This window comes from Moschus berezovskii, chromosome 2 (assembly GCF_049115385.1).
Source record: "Moschus berezovskii isolate FMDL1 chromosome 2, NW_MosBer_1.0, whole genome shotgun sequence".
Classification (NCBI taxonomy): domain Eukaryota; kingdom Metazoa; phylum Chordata; class Mammalia; order Artiodactyla; family Moschidae; genus Moschus; species Moschus berezovskii.
Window position 1 is genome coordinate 31,638,781 of NC_142461.1, and position 27,990 is coordinate 31,666,770.

A 27,990-nucleotide genomic window follows, 5' to 3' on the forward strand; every position below is an offset into this window, starting at 1 on the left:
CCCTCCTGTTTCTGCCCAGCTCCCCACTGCCATTTCCACCTGGTGAAGAGGAACGTTATGAAATGGCTAACCCTCCATCGACGTAAAGTGCACAGTTCCTACCGTCTGCCTTTCTCCTCTCAGGCTCTTCTCCCCATCTCCATGTCCCCCCTTCATCTGCGAGTCCACAGTAGGCACCGCCCTTCGTGTACTCCCCTGACTGCCCCCAACAAGGGTCTCCATCTGTGGGCACAGTGTGGGAATGAAGCTGGGGGCACCTCCACTCAGCCCAGCCCAGACCTGGTATCCTGCCCCGTCTGAGTCACATGGCAAACAGAGTCACTGGCAGTGTCCCTGCCTGGCGAGGGGCTGGCCTGTTGCTGGGCACGTGGGATCCTGAAGCATAGCTGAAGCTCTCTCCCCCGAGACTGCGCAAGCCCCTGCACAACCCTGCAGACATACAGCCGTTCAGCCAGTACCCAGCAGTGATGGGAGAGTTGGAGGGTGGGACAGCGGTGCTGGGAGGGCCCACTTTCTGCAGGGGTGCTGATGGGGTGCAGAGAGAGCAGCGTGCAGGAAGGCCATGCTGGCCCAAGTCTGGCCACAGGGCACCACCAGCCCCAGGACTGTCTCTTGGCCCCTCCACTGGCAAGCTGCTCACCCACATACTGCCTTGGGATGGGAGGCAGTGAGCTAGGATCATTGGCCCCTTTGTTCCTCCTTCAAGGCTTGTCCCACCCCCCGGACCCACTCCACCATGTCCCCCACCCCTACAACCCTCACCAACCAACACCCTGTTCAGCTCCCCACGTCATTAAGCCATCTGGCTCCAGGCTGCTCTGCCCTTCAACCTGCTCCTCCTTGCACAGTTCATCGCTGAGACCCACAGCACCTTGTTGACCATTCATTCATCTGGGGGCCCTGTGATCTGGACCCGTCAGGGACCTGGGGTCTGCTCTGTCCTATATTCACCCTTCAGTGTGGGGCTGATCGGAGACCACACTCTTAGCAAAAGTGAAAGTGGTAGTCCGTCCATCGTGTCCAACTCTTTGAAACCCCCTGGACTGTAGCCTGCCAGGCTCCTCTGTCCATGAAATTCTCCAGGCAAGACTACTTGAGTGGGTTTCCATTCCCTTCTTCAGGGGATCTTCCCGACCCAAGGATCAGACCTGGGTCTCTTGCACTGCAGGTGGTTTCTTTACCGTCTGAGCCATCAGAGAAGCCACACTTTATCCCACACTCTATTAGAAATGTTCTCAACTCCAAGGTCCTCCATCCACTGCAGCCACTCTCTGACCCTCAGTTCTCTCAGGGGTTCCACACGGAAAATCTGAAGATGCTACTTTCCCATTCCAAGCCCAGCTAGCTCTTTCAGTGAGAGAACTGGAGTGAGAGGGCTGCAGTGTCAACGTTTTCCTCAGTGGAGAACGAGAGCCTTCGGCCTCCCGCATTCTGTTTCTCGATTCATCAACCCTCCCCCGGCTCTGCTTGCTTCCCCCGGGAGCCTGGAGCCCATGGGGCTCCACTGCTAGCATCTACTCATCTGCTGTCGCCTGCCCTGCAGCCCCTCAGCCCTGGGGAAGCTCCCCTTGGCACTCCTGCACAGCCCCACTGAGCCCTGCTGGAGAAAGTCCCAGCGTCGTGTGGGCTGACACCGCCAAGGGGTCACCGAGCTCCAAAGCCTGCCTGGGGAGTCTCCCAGCTCCCCCTGCCGCCTTCAGGCTCTGCTACCAGAGAAAACCAACACCCACCTTGGAGTACATCCTACCTCCGCTTCCCAAGCCAAATGGAGTCAGCCGCTAAACCACTGTCACGTTCTCTCACACCCGTGACATCACTCCTCTGTTTCCAAGGGACGGTCCCCTTCCTTCTCTCTCCCTACCCAACCCCCCCATCAGCCATCCCCTCTCCTGCTGTACTGGCAGGGAAGGGGACGGACAGGCCGATGGGACTTGCTCATGAACCAGATATTAGGATGAGAATGACGGGAGGGTCAAGGATATTTCCTCCAAGTTCAAAGTGTCCAAAACTGAACTCGTACCATAAGCTCGTGTACTTTGCCCGTCTGATTTTATACCTTAGAAGCACCAAAGTTCAAAACCACGAACAAAATTTGGACTTGTCATCCCCCCTCTTGAACTGTTCGCTCTTCATCTGCTTTCTTCTCCTCCTCCCCGTCTCTCTTTGCTCTCAGAGAATGGAATCACCGTCCACCCAGCTGCCTCAGCCTGACTCTCCTTAACCTCTGACACGTGATAAGTTCCCAGATCCCAGGAATAAGCCACCTTGTTGACAGCTCTCCCGTCTGACTGTTCTCATCACCTCCCCTGCCCGCTTCAGACCATCTCTCTTCTCACCTGGGTCATTGCAGTTCCTTCCTGCTGGGACCTTCCATCCCCACTCGTGTCCTCCATGCTGGACATTGCAGTCAGAGCCCACTTTCTAATGCACAGATCATGACAAACCTACACATGATATTAAAAAGGACAGGCATCACTTCACCGACCAAGATCTGTCTAGTCAAAGCCATGGTTTTTCCAGCAGTCATGTATGGATGTGAGAGTTGGACCATAAAGAAAGCTGAGCACCAAAGAATTGATGCTTTTGAATTGTGGTGTTGGAGAAAAGAGTCCCTTTGACTGCAAGAAGATCAAACCAGTCAATCCTAATGGAAATCAACCTTGAGTATTCACTAAAAAGACTGATGCTGAAGCTGAAGCTCCAATACTTGGGCCACCTGATGCAGAGAGCAGACTCACTGGAAAAGACCCTGATGCTGGGAAAGATTGAGGGCAAGAGGAGAAGGGGATGACAGAGGATGAGATGGTTGGATGGCATCATCGACTCATTGGACATGAGTTTGATCAAATTCCGGGAGATAGTGAAGAACAGGAAAGCTTGGGGTGCTGCAGTCCATGGGGTCACAGAGTCGTTCATGATTTAGCAACTGAACAACAACCAGTCACATTATCCTCTGCCTAAATTCCTTGACTCTTGAGAGCTTTCAATCCAAAACCCTTTGGCAAGATACCCAGGTCCTTCCAGGTGGGCCCTCCTCACCGTAAACCTCCCTTTCCGCAGGCAGCGTCAACCTCAGGCAGGCCTCCATGGTCACTGTAGCTCGTGCTGGTCCCTCTGCATGAACTCCACCATGCACACATGCACACACTCACTACACACACCACTCCTTTCTCCAAATGCCTGCTTCCTCCTTACGCCTGTCTTTGCATCCCCCAAGACACAGATGTCCCTCTTAATTTCACCGGGCACACTTCTGTTGGTGGCTGGTTCCCTCCACTAGAATGTCAGCCCCTTCAGGTCAGGGACCATAATATTTTCCTTCTTTATATTGTAAAACCCTAACACTGAACCCAGGATGCAGCACAACTGCATGTGTGTGTGTGTGTTAGTCGCTCAGTTGTGTCCAACTCTTTGCAACCCCATGGTCTGTCCATGGGATTCTCCAGGCAAGAATACTGGAGTGGGTTGCCATTCTCTCCTCTAGGGGGTTTTCCTGATCCAGGGATTGAACCCGCGTCTCCTACATTGCAGGCAGATTCTTTACCATCTGAGCTACCAGGGAAGCCTACAACTGCATGTAGGCAGCACTTATTATATAACAGAAATGACTTTATATTCTCAATGCAATTCTTTGAGAGAAATTATCTCAATATTTAAAAAAATGAAACAAATGAGGTTCAGAGGTTAGAAATGTGTCCAAAGTCACCTAAGTCAGGGAATTCCCTGGCAGTCCAGTGGTCAGGACTGCACTTTTACTGCCAAAGGCCTAGGTTCAATCCCTGCTCAGGAAATTAGATCCCACAAGTTACATGGCACAGCAAAAAAAAAAGTTCACATATGCTTTAAGTGGTACAGCCCGAATTTCAAGAGTGCCTTATCTCCAAACTCATGCTCTCAATTACCCCATCACCTGGAGCTAGTATTCCAGACACATCTGACAGATAGACGAAGTCACTACAGCAGTGATTCTCCAAATTCAGAGGGCACAAGAACAGGCAGTCCAGGATAGATTCCATAGATTCCAAGTTTAACAAGCATCTCCATCTGACTCAACCTGGACTCCTGGGACCAACCCTTAAGCAAATAACTCTTTGAGACCATGTAAACTCAGGTGCCGGAGAAGGCAATGGCAAGCCACTCCAGTACTCTTGCCTAGAGAATCCCATGGACGGAGGAGCCTGGTAGGCTGCAGTCCATGGGGTCGCTACAAGTCAGACATGACTGAGCGACTTCACTTTCACTTTTCACTTTCATGCATTGGAGAAGGAAATGGCAACCCACTCCAGTGTTCTTGCCTGGAGAATCCCAGGGACGGGGGAGCCTGGTGGGCTGCCGTCTATGGGGTCACACAGAGTCGGACACGACTGAAGTGACGCAGCAGCAGCAGCAGCAGCAGCAGCAGCAGCAGCAGCAGCACACTCAGGTGAAGTTCCCTGTATTGCCACACAGTGGCAGTATAGCCCCAGTGTTTTATCAACTTCCCCTCTTAAAATTAAAATTGAAAGAGGCAGTTAGTCCCAGAAGGTGAGCGATCAGCTGGACATCTCTGATCAGCAGAGATCGCTGCCCAGCCAACCATCTTCCCACGGGGGTGCAATTAAGCTTTCCCTCTGAAAAGGTTTCTAGGTCACACTATACATCATCAGGGTGTTTCCTGTAGCAAGAGCCATAGCAGAAGGGTGCTCACACACCCGTAAAAATCCACCTCTTCAGAGAGTTTAGAGTACAAGGAGGCTATGGGCAAGTAACATGTAAATGGGCAAAGAGACTGTGGCATCCTCAGAACTCTGCAAAAAAGCATTACAGAAAGGATCCAAGCGAGTTAGGAACCTTGGGGCATGTGAGCTATTGCGGGGGCTGGCGTGAGCACTGACCCCAGCAATGGCCCCATCCTAACCCCTGTCATTTGGTACACTCATATATACCGTGCTGTTATCAACTGGGTGACATCAGGTATCAACCCTGTTGAGGCGGAAATCATCCCCATTAGACAGGTGAGGAAAACTGAGGCTCAGAGGAGAGTAATGTAGCTCTGGGCAAACGAATAGTAAGTGGTGGGACAGAATTCAAACCCAGGTGTCTCAATTTCGGCTGCAAAGAACCTTAATTAATTTAATTACATTAATTAATTAAAACACCTTGCCTGTGGTCTACTCTAGACCAATCAGATCAGAATTTTAGATGGCAGGGCACAGCCCCAGGATGAGAAATTTTTTAGTGCCTCAGTCATTTCAAATATTAGTCAAGTTGAAAACCGCTGCCCCACCCAAGGCAGCAGCCACCGGTTGCCGATGACAGCTGAGGGGATTGGAGGACGGGGGAGCACGCCTCGTGAAGGGGCTGGTGACCCACAGGGCACAGATCCAACCAGTGCCCAAAGCCCTCTAGACTCTCCAGGAGAACCTCCTTGCTTCCGCCCACAGAGGGCAGTATAACTCAGGGCTGAGCAGCAAACCCATCTAGGAGTCAGGGGCTCCGGTCCCAGGCAGTACAGGTTAGGCACCTCTGGGGGCCTTTTTTCTTATCTGTGAAGTGACGCTAACAATAGCACCTTATTAATGGATTCCTGAAGACTAACCGAGCTTTAATGTACTTCCGGGGCAGCCAGACACTCGCCGGTACAGCCCAGAGGCTCTGGCTGGGGATCTGCCTGCTTTGGGGGACCTGCTTTTTTTTCTTCTCCAAGTGAAGCTCATCTCACCCCCAGGCCTGCCCCCAGGTGTCCTGCCTCTCCTTCCTGAGTTGCTAGGTGGCTGATCAGGAGGGTGGTGGCTCAGGCATGGCTGCCTCTGGTCCCCTCCTCCACACAGGAAGGGGTACGATGTCACAGAAGGGGCGCTGTGGAAAGTAAGGCCATGTGTGAACAGTGGGCCTAAAAGCACCAAGCACCACTTCCCCTGTGACCTCCTGCAAAATGGAGTTGTTGTTTAGCCACTAAGTTGTGCTCAACTCTTTGAGATCCCATGGACTAGCCTCCTCTGTCCATAGGATTCTCCAAGGCAAGAGCACTCGAGTGGGTTGCCATTTCCTTTTCCAGGGGTTCCTTCCAACCCAGGGGTCAAACCTGCACCGCCTGCATTGGCAGGCAGAGTCTTTACCACTGAGCCACTAGGGAGGCAGGCCAAGTAGGGAGCCCCCTGGAATTGGCCGGGGCTGGAGATGCCAACAGAACCAAGCAGGCAGAATTCTGCTTCAGAAATAGGGCCTATGTCTGTGCCCTTTCCCTGGTCCCTCGGCCTTGGCCAAGAGGTGCTTTATGTTCTGGAGCCAGACAGCTCCTTGGGCCCCTCAGCAAGCAGGTCTGAGACTCCCAAGTCACAAGATCCCCACTCACTTCCCTTGGGGATGATTACATGTCTCCCGTGGGGTAAGAGAGCTCTCCTTAATTTGGGGGGGCCAGAGGACCCCAATTCCAGTTTCCAGGATCCCTTTCTTCCTCTGCAGTGTCATCTCAATGTGAGATGGAAGAAGAGTCCCTGGGGTCCAACCCTCCTCCCCCAGAGCCCACCCAGGGGCAGGGGAGGTTGGCCAGACTCCTAGGCCTGTGCTGGGGGGGTTCCACCTGGATTCCTGACTTCCTCCCGCCCCATCCATCTCATTTCTGTTATGAATGGGAACCCGAGGCTGGCCTGCCCGACTTCCACACGCAGTCGGGGCAAAGCTGGAGGGAAGGAGGCTGGCAAGCCTCAGAACGTCTTTTGGGCGCGGGGGTCGGGCGGAGTGGGGCGGCGCGGGGAGGCTGACGGACGTCAAAAGACTCAGGCAAAAGACACACAAACTTTATTTTTCCTTCCTTTAATCTTAAGCAAAAGAGACACAGGGGTTCAAAAATAAAAATTTCTTTTTTTCCCTCTCCCAAACATTTACCCCAGCTCCGCCACTGCAACCATCCCCTTCCTGCCCAGCAGGGCCTCGAGCAAGGAGGGTGCAGGCATCTCCAGCTGGGGAGGGGGAAGGCGGGGGAGGGGGGGTGTGCAGAGCTCGGTGCCGGGTCTCTTTCCAAATATAAATACACATGTCAGAACTCCTGGAAGCTCCGCCCCCACCCACCACGCATGCGCTCTCCATGCTCTGCCCGCTCCGAAGACGGGTGGAGGTGGGGGGTGCCAGGCACCGGCTGGCTGTGGTTTACTGCATCCGCTGGGTGTGCACCCCTCGAGCCCCCTGCTGCTCGTTGTAGAAGAGATGACACTCGGGGTCCCCCCGGATGGTGGGGGCTCCCTGGATCAGCTTCCCGGTGTTGGGGTTCACACACCAGCACTCCCCACGCTGCCCGTTCAGAGACATCTTGCACTGAGGAGAGAGGACATAAAGGACGCCCCGATGAAAATGAGGGCGTCTCACTGAAATGCAGGCTCCTGTTCCGAGGTCTGGGCGTGCCTACCAATTCCGCACGGTCATTTAAGCTCCAGTGCGACGCTGGTGATGCTGGCCCAGGAACTGCGCTCTGGTTATTAGCAAGGCTGCTGGGGGTGGCCTCAGTAGAAAGGCTTGGCCCCCACACGTGGGGAGGTCCCATCCAGCAGACGACCCAGTGTACGGGATGGAGGGATGGACACTTGTGAGGGGAGGTCGGGAATGCACCTAATGGTAAAAGGTCCCGCTCTATGCTGGGTGTGGTGTAAGCAATCTGTGTGCTGCTTGCTTACAATTCCTGGCTAACATACGTTCATTTAATCCCCACAATCACCTTGCGAATTAGGGACCAATGTTTTACCACTTTACAGGTGGTCAGAAGGAAGCACAGACTTGGCCAGTGTCCCAGAGCGAGTGAGAGCCACAGCTGATACACCAACCCAGGCCTGCCCCTAGTGACAGCCACAGCTGGTATACCAACCCAGGCATTTCCCTCCCAGGGTGCCTGCTCTTACCCATGAGCCAATTCCTCTCGAAAATCCCCTGTTTATCCATAAGGTTCGGAAGAAAAGATTCCTATTGTTTCTTTGGCGCTCCAAACAAAGTGGCTGGCTTACATTTAGAGGGCAGGTGTGCGGGCTAATAGCTTTTAACGGTAGACTGATATTTCAAGGGACAAGATGCCTGAGCTAAGAAGATGGCGAAGTGAGATCCCCTGGGGGCCAGCAGAGCCCCACACCCCATCTTCTGGCTCCACACACCCACCTTCTCTTTTAATTTTTTTATTTGGTTGTGCCAGATCTTAGCTGCAGCATGTGGGATCTAGTTCCCTGATCAGGGATTGAACCTGGGCCCCCTGCACTGGGAGCGCAGTCTTAGCCACTGAGCCACCAGGCAAGTTCCCACATACCCAGCTTTTAAGTCAGCTCCAATACCCACTAGGATCACCAGGGGAGCCTTTGAAAAGCCAGTGCCCAGAAAGCACCCCAGACTCACAAAATATGGATGTCTGAGGGTGGGGCCCAGGCATTCGTATTGTTTAAAGCTCCCTAGAGAAGCCCACTGTGCACTTGGGTTCAGATCCTCCACTGGAAAACAGAATGGCTGGTGGAGCCCACACTCTCTCAATCCTGCCTTAATGCACACGGACCTTTTCTCCCTACACAAGGGGTGAGCTTGAAGAAGTGAGCAGTGGGGTAGGTTAAAGGACAACCCACCAAGATTAAACAGCTGATAACAATCACTATAAACTTGATGTGGTTAGGCAAATACACATATACACAGCAATCACTAAAAGGCATATGAACAGAGTGGAAGGGGGAGGAAAAAGGGTTCTTTTCTTTTAAAAACTTAAACTTCCTTAATTTTCTCTAATACACTCATGTTGTTGTCAACTGTTTAGTCGCTAAGTCATATCTGACCCTTTTGACACCGTAGGACTCTAGACCATCAGGTAGGTTCCTCTGTCCATGGGATTTCCCGGGCAAGAATACCGGAGTGGGTTGCCACTTCCTTCTCCCGGGGATTTTCCCAACCCAGGAATCGAACCCCAGTGTCCTGCACTGGCAGGCAGATTCTTCACTGCTGAGCCACTAAGGAAGCCCTCTTCTATTACCTTTTTTAGTAACATTTCAAGTGGTGTTTTTCCATTCCTTGAGATACTGGGAACCCAGAGAGGCTACCTGGTTTTGAATGGTTTAAGACAGTGATTCTGGAAGTGGGGTCCAGGGACCATCAGCATCCCTGAGAGATGGTTAGACATGCAAACTCTCAGACCCCACTCAACCTTCTGAATGGCAATCTTTTGTGGCCAGGTCCCCAGAATCACCGGTGGGTGATTCTAATGCTCAGTAAAAGTCAAGAGGCATTGTTATGAGGCCCGATCTCATCTCCAGGAGGCTCCCTCTCATGCTAACCGCTGCTGGCAGGTAGCTGGGGAATCGAAGTCAGCCTCAGAAGGGACTGAAGCCAACAAGCCCCGCCCCTGCCCTCCCTGGCCTAGCAGCTGGCATCCCCACCCCACTCCTCACAGAAGACTAGTCTCAGGCTCAGCATTGAGACCTCAGGGGCTTACTGGCGGCATGGGGGGCAGGAACAAGGCACACAGGCAAGGGACACCCTCACTCACCTGTTTGAGGTTGTACAGGCCATGCTTGTCACAGTTGGGGATGTGTAGGGAATAGAGATGCTCCAGGGGACCCCGCTCATCCGGAAGGCGCATGGTGGAGATCCGCTCCAGGACCTGGTCCAATTCCTGCTGGCAGGGGGTCTGCAGGCACAGGCACACGGAGAGGACACTTAAGAGTGAGAATGGGCTCACGCAGCACCAGCCCCAGCACAGCTTCAGAGGGAAGCCAGTGTGCAGAACACCACTTTCCCAAGGACACACAGCAAGCTGGTGGAACCAGGAACTTTGACACCCAGCCCAGCAAGCTCACTGCCTTACTACCAGGCCCCGCCCCACTCCAAGAGAAAGTCAGCCTGCAGGTGAGTCTTCCCTCCTCTCCTCCATCCTTTCAGGGGTCAAAATGGGATCTACTTGCAAACACTGAATTGAAGTATCTCTACCCCATCCAGTGGCCCAACCATCATTCCCTTCCATAAACCCATCCAAGGGCCAAGACAGCAGAGCGGAGCTGGAGACAGAAAGAGGGGCAGCTGAGTGAGGGTCGTCTATTACAAGAGTGGGCAAGTTCAAGTGGTAATGTTGGTGACATTGTTGCTAAGTTGGGTCTGACTCTTTCGATTCCATGGACTGTAGCCTTTTTCTCGGGGCCTATCTCAAAGCCAAGCAGTGCTTCCGCAGTAGCTCAGCAGTAAAGAACCTGCCTGCCAATGAGGAGATGCAGGTCACTTCCCAGTCAGAGAAGATCTCCTGGAGTAGGAAATGGAAACCCAGTCCAGTATTCTTGCCTGGAGAATCCCATGGCCAGAGCAGCATGGCGGGCTATAGTCCATGGGGTGACGAAAGAGTCAGACACATCTTAGCAACTAAACAACAACAATGACGCCAAGCAGAAATGTGGAGGTTTTAGAAGGGAGGGACTTCAAGAACCCATATGTCCAGCCCATTTCACAGCCAAGATACTGAGGCCCTCAAAAAAATACTGATGTGCCCGAAAAAACACTGAATGTTAGTTAGCAGCAGAATCAGAAAGTACTTTGCCCGCAGGCACACAGGACATGGATCTCACGGCAGTGCTCCTGACCCTCCTGCCAGGACACTCCCTTTGACTGTCCTGCCACCCCTCCAGCCAGACCCGACCCTCTCTGACCCTGGCAGGTGGCGGCCGCAGCTTCTTGGGCTCCTCCAGGCCGAGGTGATGTTTGCCACCCTTGCCCATCTGCCGGTGCTGCTCCGTGACCTTCTCCCGGAACACGGCCAGCTCCTTCATGCCGGACTTGAGGGGCTTCCGACCGGCACCACCTCCACCTCCCAACAAGTTCATGTTCCCGTCCACGTGGTTCTCGACCAGGCCAGCCTCAGAGTGCTCCTCGCCATTGTCTGCAGAGAAAGAGGAAGACACTGAGAGCCGCAGGTCTCGTTTCCCCGGATGTGGGCCCTCCAGGGACTGGATGAACCCCTGACAATGACAAGAAAGAGGATGGCCCACGTCTAAGTCAGAGCGCTAAGCAAGCTACGTGGATGATCGATTTCAATTTCACAGCCGCTAGGAGTACCAACATCCCCCAGCTTCTACAGGCGGAGAAGCCGAGGCTCACAGAGGTCAGCTTCTTGACCAAGATCACAATCCAGGATGTGAATGCAGACTCTGACTCCAGAAAGGAACCTGGGTCACCTACTCTGCTCTGTCCGTATCCCAGGAGGCCAGGCAGGGTTGGGGGATCGAGTGGGCAAGGCCCTCACCAGGGAACGGGATTAAGGCCATCAACTCTTCCCTAGAAAGACCTCTGAGATTCACCCACCACTCACCTCCCCTGTTTAAAGTGTTCATCATTTATGGTCTGAAAAGGCGTGGATTGGATGATTTTTTGAAATTCAAGCTGCAGAGAACACTAGGCTGTGCGGTGTCTGGTGGTTAGTGAGGTCGCCACCAGAACTCAGCGTCCAACACCGCCTCCGCCGTCACTCTTCATCAGCCCTCCTGCACCCTTCTTGTGCTGCCCGCATGGACACTCCACTCCTACAGCGTGACCCAGGGTCCCTGACTTGTTTCCTGGTCTGTCTATGCATGCTGCCCCACTCCCCCCATAACAGGGCTTCCCTCGGGGCTCAGATGGTAAAGAATCTGCCTGCAATGAAGGGGACCCGGGGTTCGATCCCTGGGTCAGGAAGGTCCCCTGGAGAAGGGAATGGCAGTATTCTTGCCTGGAGAATCCCATGGACAGAGGAGCCTGGCAGACTATAGTCCATGGGGTCACAAAGGGTCAGACACAGCTGAGCGACTACCACTTTAACCCATGACACGGAGAGCTCCCAGAACAGGAACAAGGACACGTTATAGTTTCATCTTATTGCAGCGTGTGTAGCCTCATAATCCAATGACTCTCCAAGGTCCACCCATTAACTTTGTGAACTTTCTTAGACCCCCCCAGCCAGTCAGCCACAGGGAACAGCTCCTACTGTGTGCACAGCTCATGTGCCATGCCCCACACCCCCACTGTCTCACATAGGCTTAGGTGTGTCCAGCCAGGGAACAGTGAATGGTCTGGAAGGGTCCTGACCAGGGAGACCATTTCCGGAGAGATCTGGGTAGGCCAGGTTGCACACAGCCCCTAAGGGACACAGCAGGGGCCTCAGGGCCTCAGACAGCACTACAGCCCCGTGCAGGCCCAGGGAACACTCAGGGCTATCTCCAAACAAACCTTGCACATTTTCGCTTCCCCTTTAGCGCACCTCCAAAAACTTACAGTCTGGATAACACACCCAAATGTCTTTTACGATAAATACTTCTACACAAGAATTTCAAGCAAGGCACTTAGTACTTGGTAGTCCCTTCAGAATTCAGGCACAGCGTGGTGGGTTGAGGGTCGCTGTCCCAGGTAGTGCTGTATGGAGGAAAGGAGCTGACCCTTACCTGTCAAAGGAGGGCCGTGGTAACCTCTCTGGGTTGTGAGCTTTGGTGTTCACTCCCTCATCAGCTAAGGCGTGGGACCCTCCTCCGTGCCTCGGGGAGCCGGTACCTACATCCTCAGAGCATCTCCTTCCAGCAGCCTCCAGAGGACCAGGCACCAGCAGGGTCCCCGCAAACAGAGTTCAACAAAGGTTGGCTCCCATCCTTTCCCTTCACACCGGACCTGCTACCTGTGTGTCAGGTCTCACTGTCCAGAGGAGAGGATCCCTTTAGAACCGGATACATTATTTCCAGACTGGTGAACACTGGTTAGGAGGGCAGATTCGGGCTACATCCCAGCTCTTCCATTTTTTATACCAGCTTGTATTTCCCCTGCATGTATACTCGCTCGGTTTCCTTAACTGCAAATTGTTGGATAATAATATCTCCTACTTCACAGAACAGTTGAGTGTACGTTAAAGGGAAAGCTGTTGAGATACAGGCGGGTGCAGAAACTATGTCCTGTTGGTGGTGATTACTTTGATGATGACGAAAATGGTAATAGCGATGATGGGATGCTGATGACATCTGCCTCTGCTACACTGGCCATGCGGAACTTGACCCAGAAACGGGAAACAGGAAGATAAGTTTCACAAGCCTCAGAACAGCGGTCACCACGTCCGAGCAATGTAAAGCTGTGATGCTTTCCCCCCAAAACAGGGAAAGTCAATGCATGAAGAACCCTGATGGTTCACAGGAGCACTGCTCCAGTAAGCCTGGTTTCTGCATGTCTGGTTTGCAAGGCCACCACAGAATAAAATCAACAAAATTAAAAGGAATAAGAAGGAAGGCGTGTTGTTGGTGCAAGAAGTATCAAATGGCAGAGGGGATAGAAGACAGTTAAAAAAAACAGAAGAACTCTGGGGATGTTCAGTGCCCCACAAACAACTTCACAGCCACTGATGACCCCTGAAAACTTCCACGTTGTGTGGCCCAAAATAAGACTCATGTTGATAATATGACCTTGTGTGTGTGTTAGTTGCTCAGCCGAGTCTGACTCTCTGTGACCCCATGGACTATAGCCTGCCAGATTCCTCTGTCCGTGGAATTCTCCAGGCAAGAATACTGGAACAGGTTGCCATGCCCTTGGGGCATGCAAAAAGGGAAGGGGTAAACATGTCAAGTATTCAGTATTAAAAAAAAAAATTCTATCCAAAATTGTTAAACTTTAGGAAAATAAAAACTGAAGTCTTTAAATGAGTAAGCCTTCTGAAACCCAGAAAATTTTTTTCCAAAATGGCTATTTCCCCAGAGGCTCCAGGTAGCCCAGATTTTATCATAAACAGCCAAGTGCAGGTGATTTCCTATTCCAGAAACCCCAGTACCACAGGCAGGGGAATGCGGGTCTGAAGCATCTGACACCAAGCTGGGTGGGAGTCCGGATCCACCATGTTCTACATCAACCCGCCCCAGACGCTCCTCACCCTGCCCACCTCCCCTTTCTGTCCTTGAGGCCCAAACAGCAAAAACCCAGAGACCCTAAGAGAAGGCGCTCCTGGTTCCCCAGCTCTGCTACCAGCCACATTCCCCTGAATGGGGGGCTGGCTACAGTTTTCCTCTGGGGGTGTTTAGGCAGCTGAGGCCAACCACAAAGAAGATAAGATCCCCCCCTCTCTCCTCAGATATCAGAGGTGGAGGGCAGCAGGCTGCAGGGAAGGCTTGAGAGAGTCTGAGATAAACCAGGCAAATAAACAGGTAACCCTCCATCTGACTCAGGTAACCCTCCATGTCCTTCATGTTAACCTTGACACACGCGGCAGATGTTGGCACAAGCAGAGCAGAGGACTCAACCCCAGCCTCACCACCAGCTCTGCCATTTCCATTTCTACAGGCTTCTTTGCCCCTGGACCCGTGGGACAATTTTAGGCTCTCTGCCCCCATCCCTGCTGGCACGGCCCAGGGAACATAGGAGGAAAAGAGCAAGATGATTACAAAAGTCTTGCTTCCACGCAGGAACCACACAGGACCCCATTGAAAGACAATACAGGAACCTGCAGATTGCTATCGCCTAGCCCCAGTTCACTCTGGGCACGATCCCGACCTCACCATGCCCTGCCCAGTCAGCTTCCTGCCCCGCTGTGGCAGAATTTCTGGAGAACTCAACACCACTTCCCGCACTCCAGACCATACATTCTGCTGACCAGGGAACTAGACAAGGGCTCTGGGAATCTCCCACCATTTCTGGACCCATGCACTCTGCTGTCTGAAGCTGTGACTCTCAGAAGCTCACCTGGCTCCTCTCTTTTCACGGGAAGCCACCCCAAGGCTTAGATGAACACAGGCCATCTTTACTGTGGCTGTAATCACACCGCCTCGGGTTGGAAGAGAGCAGGTCAGCCTGCGTGTTCAGTCCTCTCGAGGAGCTTCCGGAAAGGGCCTACTCACAGGAACCAATGTCTGGAACACTCTTGAGGTCGGGGTCTCCTGACTTCAGCACTACTGGCCTTGGCACCAGAAGATTCTTTGTTGGGAGCTGTCCTGTGTGAGGATCTCAGCACCATCCCAGACTTCCACTCACCAAATGCCAGCAGCACCCACCCCAAGTTGCAATCATCAAAAATGCCTTTGAACATTACAAATGGCCTCTGGGAGGCGAAAATGCCCCCAGGTGAAAACCAATGTTCAGGAGTTAGGCTTTACCCAGAGGCCTGATGCTCTCCATGGCTCAGTGCTCAAGACCCCCAGCCCCTCACAAAGCAGATCTGAGCTACACTGTACCCCCCCCGCCCCGCCACAGCTAAGACCCCCTCCACCACAGCTCTATCCCCAGGCACGCCTCTGGTCTCTGAGCCCACCTTCTTGGCGATGGTGGTGGGGACCTCAGAGAACAGGCAGCCTGCTGACCCCTCTTCCCCAACTCTCCCGGGCACTCGTACCACTGTGCCTAGAGGTGAGCCCACCGTTGACGCTCAGAACCAGGCCCTCGGAAAGCTCTGGAAACACTGGGTGGAGGTGAAGGGCACAGAGAAGAATGCTCGTTCAGGGCCTCCAGCTCCTGGCAGGGCTGTTCATTACACACCGTGGTGGGCACAGTACCCAGAGCCCCAGGAAATATTTTCATTTCTTTTTAAAATCAGAAGAAAAAATAGTAAACTTTTAGGTCACAGCAAATGTCCTCATGTAACACTGATACGTGTGCAGTTATAAAAATATGATTTTAAGACATTTTTTGTGGGGGAAGGGGCCCATGGAGGCAAACATGCCTAGGGCCCCCAAGTCATATAAAATAGCCCTACACTGGGTCCCAGAGGACAGGGCTCCAGTGAGCAGTCTTATCCCAGGAGGACAGAGGTGGTTTCCTGTTCCCAGATGTCCCTGACCGCTCTGAGCTGAAGGTCAGTTTGTCTACCCTCAGGGAGGCCGCCTGGGTTCCAGGGTATGTTCCTGGAACCCACTCCTTTATTGATTTAATCATTGCCGATGAAAGCGCTAATAAGATGAGGAAATCCACGGGCCTGGTTCGCTGACGCAGGTGCTGACGCCCACCCCCCACCTTGAAGTGGAAGCCCAGAGCCAGGGAAATGCAATCATTTCCCGGGATGGAGATGAGAAAGGCCAGTAGGCTGAGAAGAGCCTTGATTCCTTGACTGCTATTACCAGCCAAAGAGGTTCAAGCATTCAGCCTACAAAGCCTAATCGCTTGGCTGAATCCCAGCTTCACCATCGAGCTGTGCAGCCCTGGACAAGTTACCTAAACTCTCTGTGCCTTCACTGCTCATCTGTAAAATGGGCACAAACAGGATCCACCTCCCATGGGCGGCAGGCAGGATCCCAAGGGCTGCATGCATACACAATGCCAAGCACACAGGGCTGGCCCTCCCTGGGGGACGAACCCACATGGCACCCCCACCCGCTGCGGGACAAGGACATCATCACATGTTACCAAGCTCTGCCCATCTGTTCTCTTATAGGTGACAGGGCAGTCCGCAGGAAAACATTCCACAGGAAGAACTCCAGCTAGAGATGGAATTTGCCCTCAGGAACAAAAATACCAAGTTGGATTTTTTTTTTTTTCCTGCCTAGGAGAGTTTGGTTCAGAATAATATTTATTAAGCAACCACTTATGTATGCAGCTCCATGGGCTGCAGTGCAAAGGTCAGTCTAAGAAACGGTTCTTAGCAACCCAAATCACTGAACTGGAAAAGCCTGAAGGCTTGGAGATAACTGACAGGGAACTCCAAGACCCCTGACGACATACTGCCTAAGGATTAGCAAGCTGTAACTGTTCTCTGCCTAGTGACCCAGGAAATGGGTCAATGCTGTAGCAGGCAGGTTCCTAATGATATACAGAAGAAGCTTTTCCAAGTGGGGAAGTGGGGAAGAGGATAGGAGAGGAGAGTCGCACCTGTGGGAGACTCGTAGGGCAGGGAGAAGGCTGGTCACGCAGTAGGGACACTGTCCCAACTTCACCCCTTACACACCTGGAGGAAAGCTGAGTGAGAAAGGCAGAAGGAAGAGAGGAAATGGATGAGGCGTCCCATTTTACAGACAGCAAACTAGAGGCCCAAAAGGACCAGTACCTGGGTCTCCAGGACCACACACAACCTCTCTGCTATTGTCAGAAGTGTTCCATAATTGGCCTGGGGTCTCCACACTGCTCTGTGACCCAGCCTTCCTAACCTACCCAAGGAGAGTGACATTCCAGCAATCTACTTATAGATAGAAATACTAAAACTTAATTTTGGGCACAGCCCTTTCCCTGTCAGTGTCTGCTTGTTTGACTGTAGCACTGACAACCTTATTTAAGGAAGACCTTTGTGTCCAGCAGACCCTTCCTCTCATGAAATGTTACTTTGTGGTACTGCAATGCTCTGACCTCTGCTCCATTTGACAACTGGCAGATTTTATTCTCTTGAGCTCCAAAATCACTGTGGACAGTGACTGCAGCCATGAAATTAAAAGACACTTGCTCCTTGGAAGAAAAGCTATGACAAACCTAGACAGTGTATTAAAAAGCAGAGACACCATGTCTGTATAGTCAAAGCTATGGTTTTTCCAGTAGTCACGTACAGATGTGAGAGTCGGACCAAAAAGAAGGCTGGGTGCTGAAGAATTGATGCTTTTGAACTGTGGTGTTGGAGAAGACTCCTGAGAGTCCCTTGGACAGCGAGGAGATTAAATCAGTCAATCTTAAAGGAAATCAACCCTGAATATTCACTGGAAGGGCTGATGTTGAAGCTAAAGCTACAATACTTTGGCCACCTGATGTGAAGAACCAACTCATTGGAAAAGACCTTGATGCCGGGAAAGATTGAGAGCAGGAGGGGAAGGGGGCAATAGAGGACGAGATGGTTGGATGTCATCATCGAGTCAATGGACATAAGTGTGAGCAAACTGCAGGAAATAGTGAAGGACAGGCAAGCCTAGCATGCTGCAGTTCATGCGATCGCAGAGTCGGACATGACTTCGAGACTGAACAACAACAATTTCTGATTTATAAGAAACCTTAGCACACTCTGAGGAAAACAAGCCTTAAGACACTAACCCCTTCCTGCTTATGCAGGGCTGATGAGAAAAGACCTTTTCCAAAAACCATCACACATCTTCATCATAGGTTAATACATCTCCCTTTTTTTCTCAAGAAATCCTAGCCATTTTCCAACCTTCTGTCTCACAATTGTTCGGAAATCTAAGGGCTGAGAGCACCATACAGACGATCTAACGCAACCCTAAATCCATTACTCTCTCAGTGAACTCACTTCCTTCAAGAGGTACTAGCACCCCAGGCCCTTCAAGAGTACGCGGCAAGTAACAGGTCAGGGGAATGTTGGCTCCTTCCCTGGTTCCATCCCGGCTGGGTACAGGAGTCACACAGCTCTTTGTTGATTTCCCCCAAAATGCACTCAACCGTGACATATATGCTGGGCAAAAAGATAAATACTGACTACCATCTTTCTCCTCCCTCCCAGATAACTTCTCCATTAATATCCATGACCGTGGACAATTCATTCACAAACTCGAATGGGCAAGAGTCAAGAGCCCTGAATTCCAATCCTGGCTTTGCCACTGACAGGTCAGCTGTGATTTGAGCCAAACCCTTTAACTTTTCTGAGCTCTAATTTCTCAAAGCTGAAAAAAAAAAAAAGGATAATCATTGTACTTAAGTGAAGGCTGAAGCTGAAGCTCCAATACTTTGGCCACTGGATGTGAAGAGTCGACTCACTGGAAAAGACTCTGATGCTGGAAAAGACTGAAGGCAAAAGAACAGGGTGGCAGAGTATGAGACGGTTAGATGGCATCACCGGCTCAACAGATGTGAATTTGAGCAGACTCTGGGAAACAGTGGAGGACAGAGGAGCCTGGTGTGCTGCAGTCCGTGGGGTCACAGAGTCAGCTATAACTTAGCAACTTAACAACAACAGAAGTGAAGGCTGCTACTTAAATAGTCTACAGCATTTACAGACTCCCAGTGTGGGCAACCAGGCCTTGGAAGAAATGTGTGGATCATCCAGCTCTGGAATGAGTAAATGAAAGTGCATTTGTCCAGGCAGAGGGGAATGGTGGGCGGTATCTGATCTGCAGAATAGCCAAATGCATGGAGTTGGGGGTGGGGTCGGTGGGGACTAGTGAAAAGAGAGTTGTGCAAAACCATCTTTTCTGATATTTCTTCTGAAACGATTCTGTTGATTATATATTATGTTGCAAACATCGAAGCTCTCTGCCATCTGATGAAGTCCTTGGGCAAGGGTGGATTTGCCGAAATTCTTTGTAACTCTGCTTACAGAAACTAAGGGGAGGATGAGGGGAAGAAAGACGGGAGGAGAGACAAGAGTCTCAGGCCCGCCCTGCACGCTCAGGTGAGGCAGGGATCCCAGCTAAATTTGCCAACAAGTTTTCCGTTTCTGTTGGAGAGAATCTGAAGCCAGTCCCTCCCTTTGTATGGCTGACTGTGCTCACCAGACTCGCCTAGCCTGTGGCCACTGTGTTCAGTGACACAAGCCGCCCAGAGGCTGGGGTGGGTAATTCAGCCATGCTGGGAGGTGGGGAAGGTGGGGGCAGAAGTTAGAAATGGGTAGGGTAGAAAGGCGCTTCCCTGGTGGCTCAGATGGTAAAGAATCTATCGAAGACCTGGGTTCGATCCCTGAGTGGGGAAGATCCCCTGGAGAAGGGCATGGCAACCCACTCTTGCCTGGAGAATCCAATGGACAGAGGAGCCTGGCAGGCTACAGTTCATGGGGTCACAAAAGAGTCAGACATGACTGAGCAACTAACACACACACACAGGGTACAAAGGGGGCCTATCTGTTATTCTTCAGCTAAAGTTAAAGCCGAGGTCCCCAGTCTCTCTGGGGGAGACACATCACATGTCACCCTCTACTTTTTTTTAGATGGTCACGGGTGGCTGGCCACAGTGACCTCTCACATGAGAATCCTGAGTAGTGCGTGCATGCATGGATGTCAGCAGTGGCGACATTCCAGCTCAGTTAATGACTCTCCTGACCGGGCCATCTACCCCCTGCTCATACCCAGATTCACTGCAAACTCCCTTCCCGTTCTTTGCCCCCACTCTGAGCCCCTGCTCCCTGCAGGGGCGACCGTTGAGCAAATCTGACATCTCTCAGATGCCACCAGACCAGTAGCTCCTCTGCATGGTTTGCAAACAAAGCAAATTTCAAACAAAGGAGGTTTCTGACCACCCCCTACGTAAGGAAATGGCTGCAAAGCAGCAGCCTCTTCTGATGTTCAGGACTCACAGAAAGGAAGAAAGCTAGTAGGGCTGCTGACCATCTTGACATCAATTTCTCTGGCCCTTCAAGGACAGCCTGGCTCGCAGAGCCCCCGAGAACCGTGCTGAATTCGACCCAGGTGGTCACATCATACAGGTACAGGTACTGACCTTTCTCACCTGAGGACCATGTCCCTGAACCCCCACAGCTACCAGGGCCCACCACCCAGCTAAGGGCTATAGAGCTGGGTGAAGTCTGTGGAGGGGGATGGTCAGTGGACACCCAGTCCCATCCTCATGCTGGGAAGGAACCACTATTGGAGCAGCGACAGTGGACCACAGGAGGGCAGAGGGCAACCACCTGCCAAGCCATTCTGAGCCCTTCTAGGATTTCCTTTCGAACAAGGGCTCTTGGGCTCAAAGCCTTGGCCAACCGGTTCCAGTGCGGTGGGAAGGGCAGTGCTGGAAGTTAAAGTCCCCAGGTTCTGATCTTGACATTACCTCCAGGCCTGGGGTTGTGGGTGATGCCAGCTGGGTGTCTCAGATGTGCAGGCCCCTGTGTGCTCAGCTTTAAATTCAGGGAGTGAGACCAGGCAAATGTTTCCTAATCACAGCTGTTCAGCAGATAGCATCTGAAGAGCCTGTGGAAAAACAGAGTCCTACACTCCAGCCCCAGGGCTCCCCTGGTGGCTCAGTGGTAAAGAACTTGCCTGCCAATACAGGAGATTCCCTAGGGAAAGAAATGGCAGCCCACTCTAGTATTGTTGTCTGGAAAATCCCATGGACAGAGGAGCTTGGCGGGCTACAGCCCATAGAATCACAAAAGTCAGACACGGCAACTAAACAACAACACTCCAGCCCCAAAGCTTTGGAGACAGCAAGACCTGGGTGGGGGTCAGAGACTCTATACTTTTAACAACCCCCTTCTAGTTCAGGGCCCCATTCCTGCCTCAGTTTCCTGAAGAACTTCTTAGTGGTGGGAGAAAAGGCTTCTGCTCAAGAGATACGGCTTCACAGATACACCTTGCAAAGACAAAGACTCATAAGCTCTTTGCACCTGCTGACAGGGGAGTTCGTAAACAGACATGTGTCTACGCTTGGATGCACACAGAGGGGCCGTCCTTGGCCAGGCACCATGGAGGCTTCTAGAGCAGCTCTCATCTCACTCCCTCCCCGCCGACCTGAGTGAGCAGAAACACAGCACAGGGCCTCTCTGCCTCTGCAATCTCCAAAGGGCTGCTTCATAAACACCAGGGTCATTCCTGGAATCGCCAAGGCCTGGGGAGGGTCAGGGCTGAGGCAGACAGTTTGAGAAAACAAAAACATGCTGAAATTCAGCACGGTCCTCTGGGGCTCTGCGAGCCAGGCTGTCCTTGAAGGGCCAGAGAAACTGATATCAAGATTGTCAACAGCCCTACCAGCTTTCCCTCTTTTCCGGGGGTCCCAAGCATTTCTCATCTAGTTCAATGAAAGTCATCTGAGAACCTGGCAAGGGGACCTACCTGCTGAAGGCCCAAGTGAGCAGAGAATGTGCTTTGGTGCAAACCTGGACCAGAGACTAATAGGAAAGAAAAGAATGTGCCCGACCCAGTAATTCTGCTTCTCTCTGACTTGTACACAAAAACTTTCATTACAGCATCACTGTACTTGTGAAAACTATTTAGCAACTGGATCTGAAAGCCTTTCAATGGATGAATGGCTAGATAAATCAATAAAGTAATACAATGAAATAATCAGAGCAGTTAAAAAGAATAGCTCTGACCTGTGTCTATCAACATGGGTAGATCTCAAAAACCTAAAGTGGATGGGGGAAAAGTTGCCAAAAGAAATCTTCTATGTACATTTCCCCGTTTATTCTCAGAGAACAACTCTGAAATGTTGGTCATCCAATTAGCAAATCTGTTTAGTTAAGGAAGAGAAGCAGTGAATAATGCTAAGTGGTTGTCTAGAGAGCAGGGACAGGGGACGGGGGTGGCTGGTGGAGAGGGGAAGCTTTAAAAAAAAAAAAGACTTGAAGTAAATATGACAACAAATATCAACCATTCCTAGCTATGGGTGGTAGACTGGAATTATTATGTCATTCTTAGTACTTCTCTGCATTTTTAAAGTTTTCTTTTAGAAGAAACTCACTCCATCCACTCCTCACCCTCCTTGTCAAGCAGGGACATCAGTAATTACAAGGTGCTTCGTGAACCCCAATGACTAAAAGAGGACCGTACCAGTGACATGGCCAACTTCACCTACACTCCCAGAGGGCAGTGTCACCAAAGCTACCTGGTGCCAGCAGGGGTGAGACTGACCACGGGCTCCTGGCGAGGTCTCTGGAGCATGAAGAACTGGGAAATGAATCAGGAAAGGCTTGAAGAGAGCAGAAGAAGGCCACAGGGTCAAGGAGGGGAAGATGCAGGAAATCGCCACTCAAGGGCCACTCATGCCCAGTGAAGGGAGATGACTGTTCTGGCTTCTTAAGAAGCACAGAGGTTAGCAGCCTTAACCTAAAATGGGAGAGATCCAGCTTAGAAGCCACCCAAGAGTTTCACGGGAAGAACGAACACAAGTAACAAACTGCAGGCGGAAAAAAATTACACATCTTCTGTAATGAAGTTACACATCATCATTCAGGGGGAAGGACAACACCCTCCAAGTGTCCAGCAGAAACCCGACTGAGTGGATGACGCGCATTCCTGGGCCAAGCACCCTTGTAAGTGGACTCAGCTTCCTGCACAGCCCTGGAGCCTGAGCGCACTGGCACAAAGCCATGGGTCCACGTTTTTCCTTCCTCCCCCAAAGGAGGCAGCTTCTTGAAGACAAAAACTTGGACCTAGCTTCCATAGAGCTTTTTTTTGTTTTAAAAAAAAGTACTTATCACGAAAAGAGGGCAGGAAAAAAGACATATTGGGTGCTCAATTTTTTGGAAGAAAAAGGTTGTCCTTTCTTTCGTAAGATTGGAGATACCCTTCCTTCTGAGACTTCATCCACCAGAAAAGAGTCCCATTATTTCACAAAAGGTCTTTCCAAGAGCCTTGGTCAAAAGGCTAAAAGAGCCACCTGCATTAGACTTAAATACATCTCTATTGACTTGATTTCTTCTTGGATTATAATCAACTTTTTCAAATGCCTGTCTTGCTCCCCTTTAGGATCAAAAAGCATGTGTTGTTGGGGAGGGATAGATCGGGAGTTTGGGATTGACATGTACACACTGCTATATTTAAAAATAGATAATCAACAAGCACCTACCGTATAGCACAAGGAACTCTTCTCAATACTCTGGGGGTGGTGGTGGTTTAGTCGCTAAGTCATGTCTGACTCTTGCGACCCCATGGACTGTAGCCCACAATACTCTATAGTAACCTAAATGGGAAAAGAACTTGAAAAAGAACAGATACATATGTATGTATAAGCGGGGCCTCCCTGGTGGTTCAGCGATAAAGAATCTGCCTGCAATGCAGGAGACAAAGGAGACATGGGTTTAGTCCCTGGATTGGGAAGATCCCCTGGAGGGAATGGCAACCCACTCCAGTAATCTTGCCTGGAGAATCCTATGGACACAGGAACCTGGCGGGATCCAGTCCATAGGGTAGCAAAGAGTCAAACATGACTGAGCACGCACGCACGTATGTATAACTGAATCATTTTGCGGTCCACCTGAAACTAACACAACATTGTTAATCAGCTATACTCCAACATAAAATAAGAAATTTCAGAAAACATGTGCTATATATATAGGTGGTAGGACTATCTGCAGAGTCAGTCTCATAGCTTGCACACGTGTTTAATCAGTTTAAACGTTAGGAAAACGGACTGTCTGAAAAACATCCCACTACTCTGGCCCAGAGCATCCTGTTTAATACTTCTTCTCATCTTTCTGGTCTCTCACCATCTAAGCCCCAGAGCAGCAAGAGTGGTTAGGAGAAGAGAAAGGCAGTGAGCAAAGTGAAGAATGAGCTGGAGAGAGAAGCCACTTCCCTCAACTGGGACCCACATTCAAACAGCTGTCCCTACACTCAGCTCTGATGCCACCACACAGACCACCTCCCAAGGAGCCATAAACACTGGCTTCTACCCAGTTCTCTCCTCCCACCCTCCCCTTCTGCCACCTCTTCTCCATCCCCGGGCCACTCCCAGATATCCCAGGCCTGACAAACTGAACCCACGGGATGCAAAGAGAAACTGAAAACCTGCAGAGATGTCCAGGATTGCCGGCCACACTCTCAAACCAGCACAAGAAGTGTCTTGAATATAAATAAGTGTCTTTAAATAGGTCACCATGCTTTCTTTTCCTTCAACTAAAAGTTCACTAATTTTGTCTGATATAATCCTGCAGCACATCAGTTGTCTTCCTTGGTTACACTCTCTTGGTTTAGAGGCAACAAAGGAACCAGAGATAACTAGCAGGGCCTCAGGTAAGAATCCTCCCTTCTGGGGAATGAAGGTGCCCTGGTAGAAACACAAGGCCTAACAATGGCACCAAAGGCCACAACTGCCCTCTGGAACATCGTCCACGACGGACTCCATTCTGGACTTTCCAAAGCAAAGGGTAGCGGTCCAGGTAAGCCACACCCTGTGGAAGTTAACTGTGCAACTCAGATTGAGACCTGAACCCACAGTCTTTTAACTTGAGCTCACACACCTGGTCTCAGGACTTAATGAAGCTCAGGTTCTTGATGTCTCATCACAGAAAGAATTCAGTGAGAGACAAAGTGATAGGTAAGAAGTGGATTTATTTAGACAGAAACACGCTCCACAGACAGAGTGTGGTCCATCTCAGAAGGCAAGAGCGGCCTTGAAATACGGCATGCTTAGTTTTTATGGCCTGGTAATTTCAGGGGCTGGGCTTCCCTGGTGGCTCAGACAGTAAAGAATCCCCCTGCAATGGGAGAGACCTGGGTTCGATCCCTGGGTTGGGAAGATCCCCTGGAGAAGGGAATGGCTACTTCAGCATTCTTGCCTGGAGAATTCCATGGACAGAGGAGCCTGGCAGGCTACAGTCCGTGGGTCACAAAAAGTCAGACTGAGCAAACTTTCACTTTACTTCCATGAGCAGGAGGATTATTCCAACTATTTTGGGGAAGGGATGGGGGTTTTCCAGGAATTGGGCCACTGCCCACTTTTTGGCCTCTGATGATTGGCCTCAGAACTATCATGGCACTGGTGGGTGTGTCATTTAGCATGCTGATGTATTAAAATATGCTGAGGCTCAAGGTCGAATAGAAGCCAACTCATCCACCATCTTGGACTTATTTGATTATAATCAGTTTAAGTCATGTCCTCGGTTTATGTCATTCATTTAAAGTTTGTGCCCTTCCTTCCTTTCAGAAGCAGAAACACTTCCCTGAGATTCTCAAGGGCTTCTTCTGAGTCTCTAATCCTGTGCTAAGTAGTTTGTGTATAGAAACTTTGTTTTACCATCAAGCAATCCGGTGGCTCAGAGGTTAAAGCATCTGCCTGCAATGTGGGAGACCTGGGTTCGATCCCTCGGTCGGGAAGATCCCCTGGAGAAGGAAATGGCAACCCACTCCAGTATTCTTGTCTGGAGAATCCCTTGGACGGAGGAGCCTGGTGGGCTACAGTCCACAGGATCGCAAAGAGTTGGACACGACTGAGCAACTTCACTTCACTTCAATCACATGAGATTGATAATTTGTCTCCTCTCACACGTGACTAAGAAGCCACAGGATGTGGGGTCAATGGCACAAAATCACACAGCAACAGCAGAGCCAAAACCAAGGCTCAGGCGGTTTACCTCCACAGCTCTGAACCAACCAGAATGGCACTTGCTCATTGGCATCATGGAAGACTCTTGACAGAGACCGTGTAACCTCAGGGCTTCCTTTCTTCTGTTCCCCATCACTTTGTCCCTTCCCACCTCCACAGGACCCTCTCTTATCTTCCCAGAGAAGGAAGCCATCAGTCATAAGTGGCCCCCTACCCAACCTCAAAAGCATTTAGGATCCAGTAAGCCAATCCCTCCTAAAGAACACTTGGCTCAGATAGTAACGAATCTGCCTGCAATGCAGGAGAGCCGGGTTGGATCCCTTGGTGGAGAAGATCCCCTGGAGAAGGGAATGGCAACTAACTAACATACATACACACATCCCTCCCCACCTTCCTTTATCTTGCCTGACACACCTCTTGCCATTGTTGCCATAGAAACCACCCAGTGTTATCAGGCAAATGCAAGGGCAGGGTCCAGGAGAATTACCATTTTCCTTTTATCATGGCCTCAGGCACTTTAGAAAGTAAGTTCTCCATCTACAGGCATCTTGGCACCTCTATCCAGAAGCCAAGACAATAGACCTAAAAGAAACTCCCTGGGGAGTTGCATAAAGAACATTTTTGAGAAGTTATGCCTTAATTACTACCTCCCAGGGAAAAGGAGCTTTTCCGAGCAGCAGTATATAATTCACTGCTTCTCTGCATGTGTGAGTCTGATGGGATGGAGCTCTGGAATGAGAAGCTGGAGCCCCAGACTCCATCCTGGTCTGTACTTGCCTTGGCTTTGGAACCTGAATGCAGCCTTGATCTCTTCACCCATCAAGTGGGGAGAATCCTGAGGCTAAAACAGTGGCGGGCGGGGGCGGGAGGGGGGGAACCCTACTGGCATTTAGGTGGCAGTGAACAGTCTCAAAAAAAAAAAAGCAATTTAATTATGATTATTTTGCCATTTACCCTGTGAGATAGACCCTTCGCTCCCTGCAGTCCTACAACCTGGATCACTCCCACTAGAAAGCACTGATCTCCCCAACCCCTATCAGGAGGGAACCCCTGAGCCTTCCCCCGCTCCTCGCTCCCCTCTTTCCCCAACTTACGAAGGCCTTCCTGGGCTCAGTGCCCCTCCTCGAAGGGCTTCCTCACTCCCAGAGCTCAGTTCCTTGAATGAACACAGGCTGACACACCTATACCCCGTTCACTAATTAGAAACCTCCCCAGGCTCCGCTAGGGGCCAACTTAAGCAGAGCCTGTGGGCCAATTCCCCAGCCTGGCAGCTGGAGGCCTGCCAGCCCCTGCCCCGCTTTCTCCCCAACCTTCACTCCTGCCCTGCCTCCCAACAGCCAGGAAGAGACATGGGGCTGGCAGCCAGAAGGGGCCCCAAGGGCTGCCAAATGCCCCCCTCCCCCCTTCAAAAAAAAAAAAAAAACGGGGCGGGGGAAGTTAACAATTCTTGACTACAGTCGACTCTGTATTTCTTTCCGGGGGAGCCGGCTTTCTGAGCAAGGTCTCCCTCTGCGTCCTGACTGACACCCAGGAGCTGAGCCAGCCCAGATCTTCCCTGGCTTTGTTAAGGAACAGGAGTGGCCCAAGTGGGGGGAGGGGCACACAGAGATGGTCCATTTTCCAGTAGGGAAAAAAACAAAATTTCCTATGGCCCATCCACTCTATTCACAGTGGGGGTGAGGGGTGAGGGAGGGGCAGTTACTCTGGAATCTGAAAGCCAACAAATTTCACTTCCTGAGACCTACCACCCCATCTGAAAGGAGAGCTTATCCTCTCCTCCCCTCCCCCCCCCACCTCCAAGGTGTCTAAGAAGACCCTCCACCCCAGATTCCCCGGGGGGCAAATGCTGTGCTTTGTCCCTACTGGCCTGGGTTTCACCACAAGTATCTGTTGACCCCTGAAGACCCAAGCACCCAGCGTTCTCAGCTTCCTGGGGTCTCAGCTCCATCAGAGGCTTGACCCTGAGTCACTGTGTCATGTCACTAGACACACAGGCCATTCAGAGGGTTTTCCGGGACCACGGGTGGAATCGGACATTAGGAAGAACCCCAGCGCCCAGAAAACATGCCCCCACATCTATTGAGAACCCTTCAGTCCCCACTCCACTCAGGAGTGAGGTCAAAGCCGAAGACAGCGGAGTAAGGAAACATCACTTTTTTGGACAGAATATCCGGTTTC

At 51.3% G+C, this 27,990-nt stretch overlaps 1 protein-coding gene across 1 annotated transcript in view; it reads right to left on the reverse strand.

Annotated features, from left to right (window-relative positions):
• Nucleotides 1–6,779: 6,779 nt before the first annotated feature.
• Nucleotides 6,780–27,990, reverse strand: part of IGFBP2 (insulin like growth factor binding protein 2) — a 28,906-nt gene continuing 7,695 nt past the window's right edge. The window contains exons 2-4 of the mRNA XM_055398204.2: nucleotides 10,632–10,861; nucleotides 9,485–9,625; nucleotides 6,780–7,293 (exon numbers count right to left, since the gene is read on the reverse strand). Of these exons, the coding sequence (XP_055254179.1) occupies nucleotides 7,129–7,293; nucleotides 9,485–9,625; nucleotides 10,632–10,861 (536 nt within the window). The 3' untranslated portion in view covers nucleotides 6,780–7,128. The remainder of the gene's footprint in view (nucleotides 7,294–9,484; nucleotides 9,626–10,631; nucleotides 10,862–27,990) is intronic.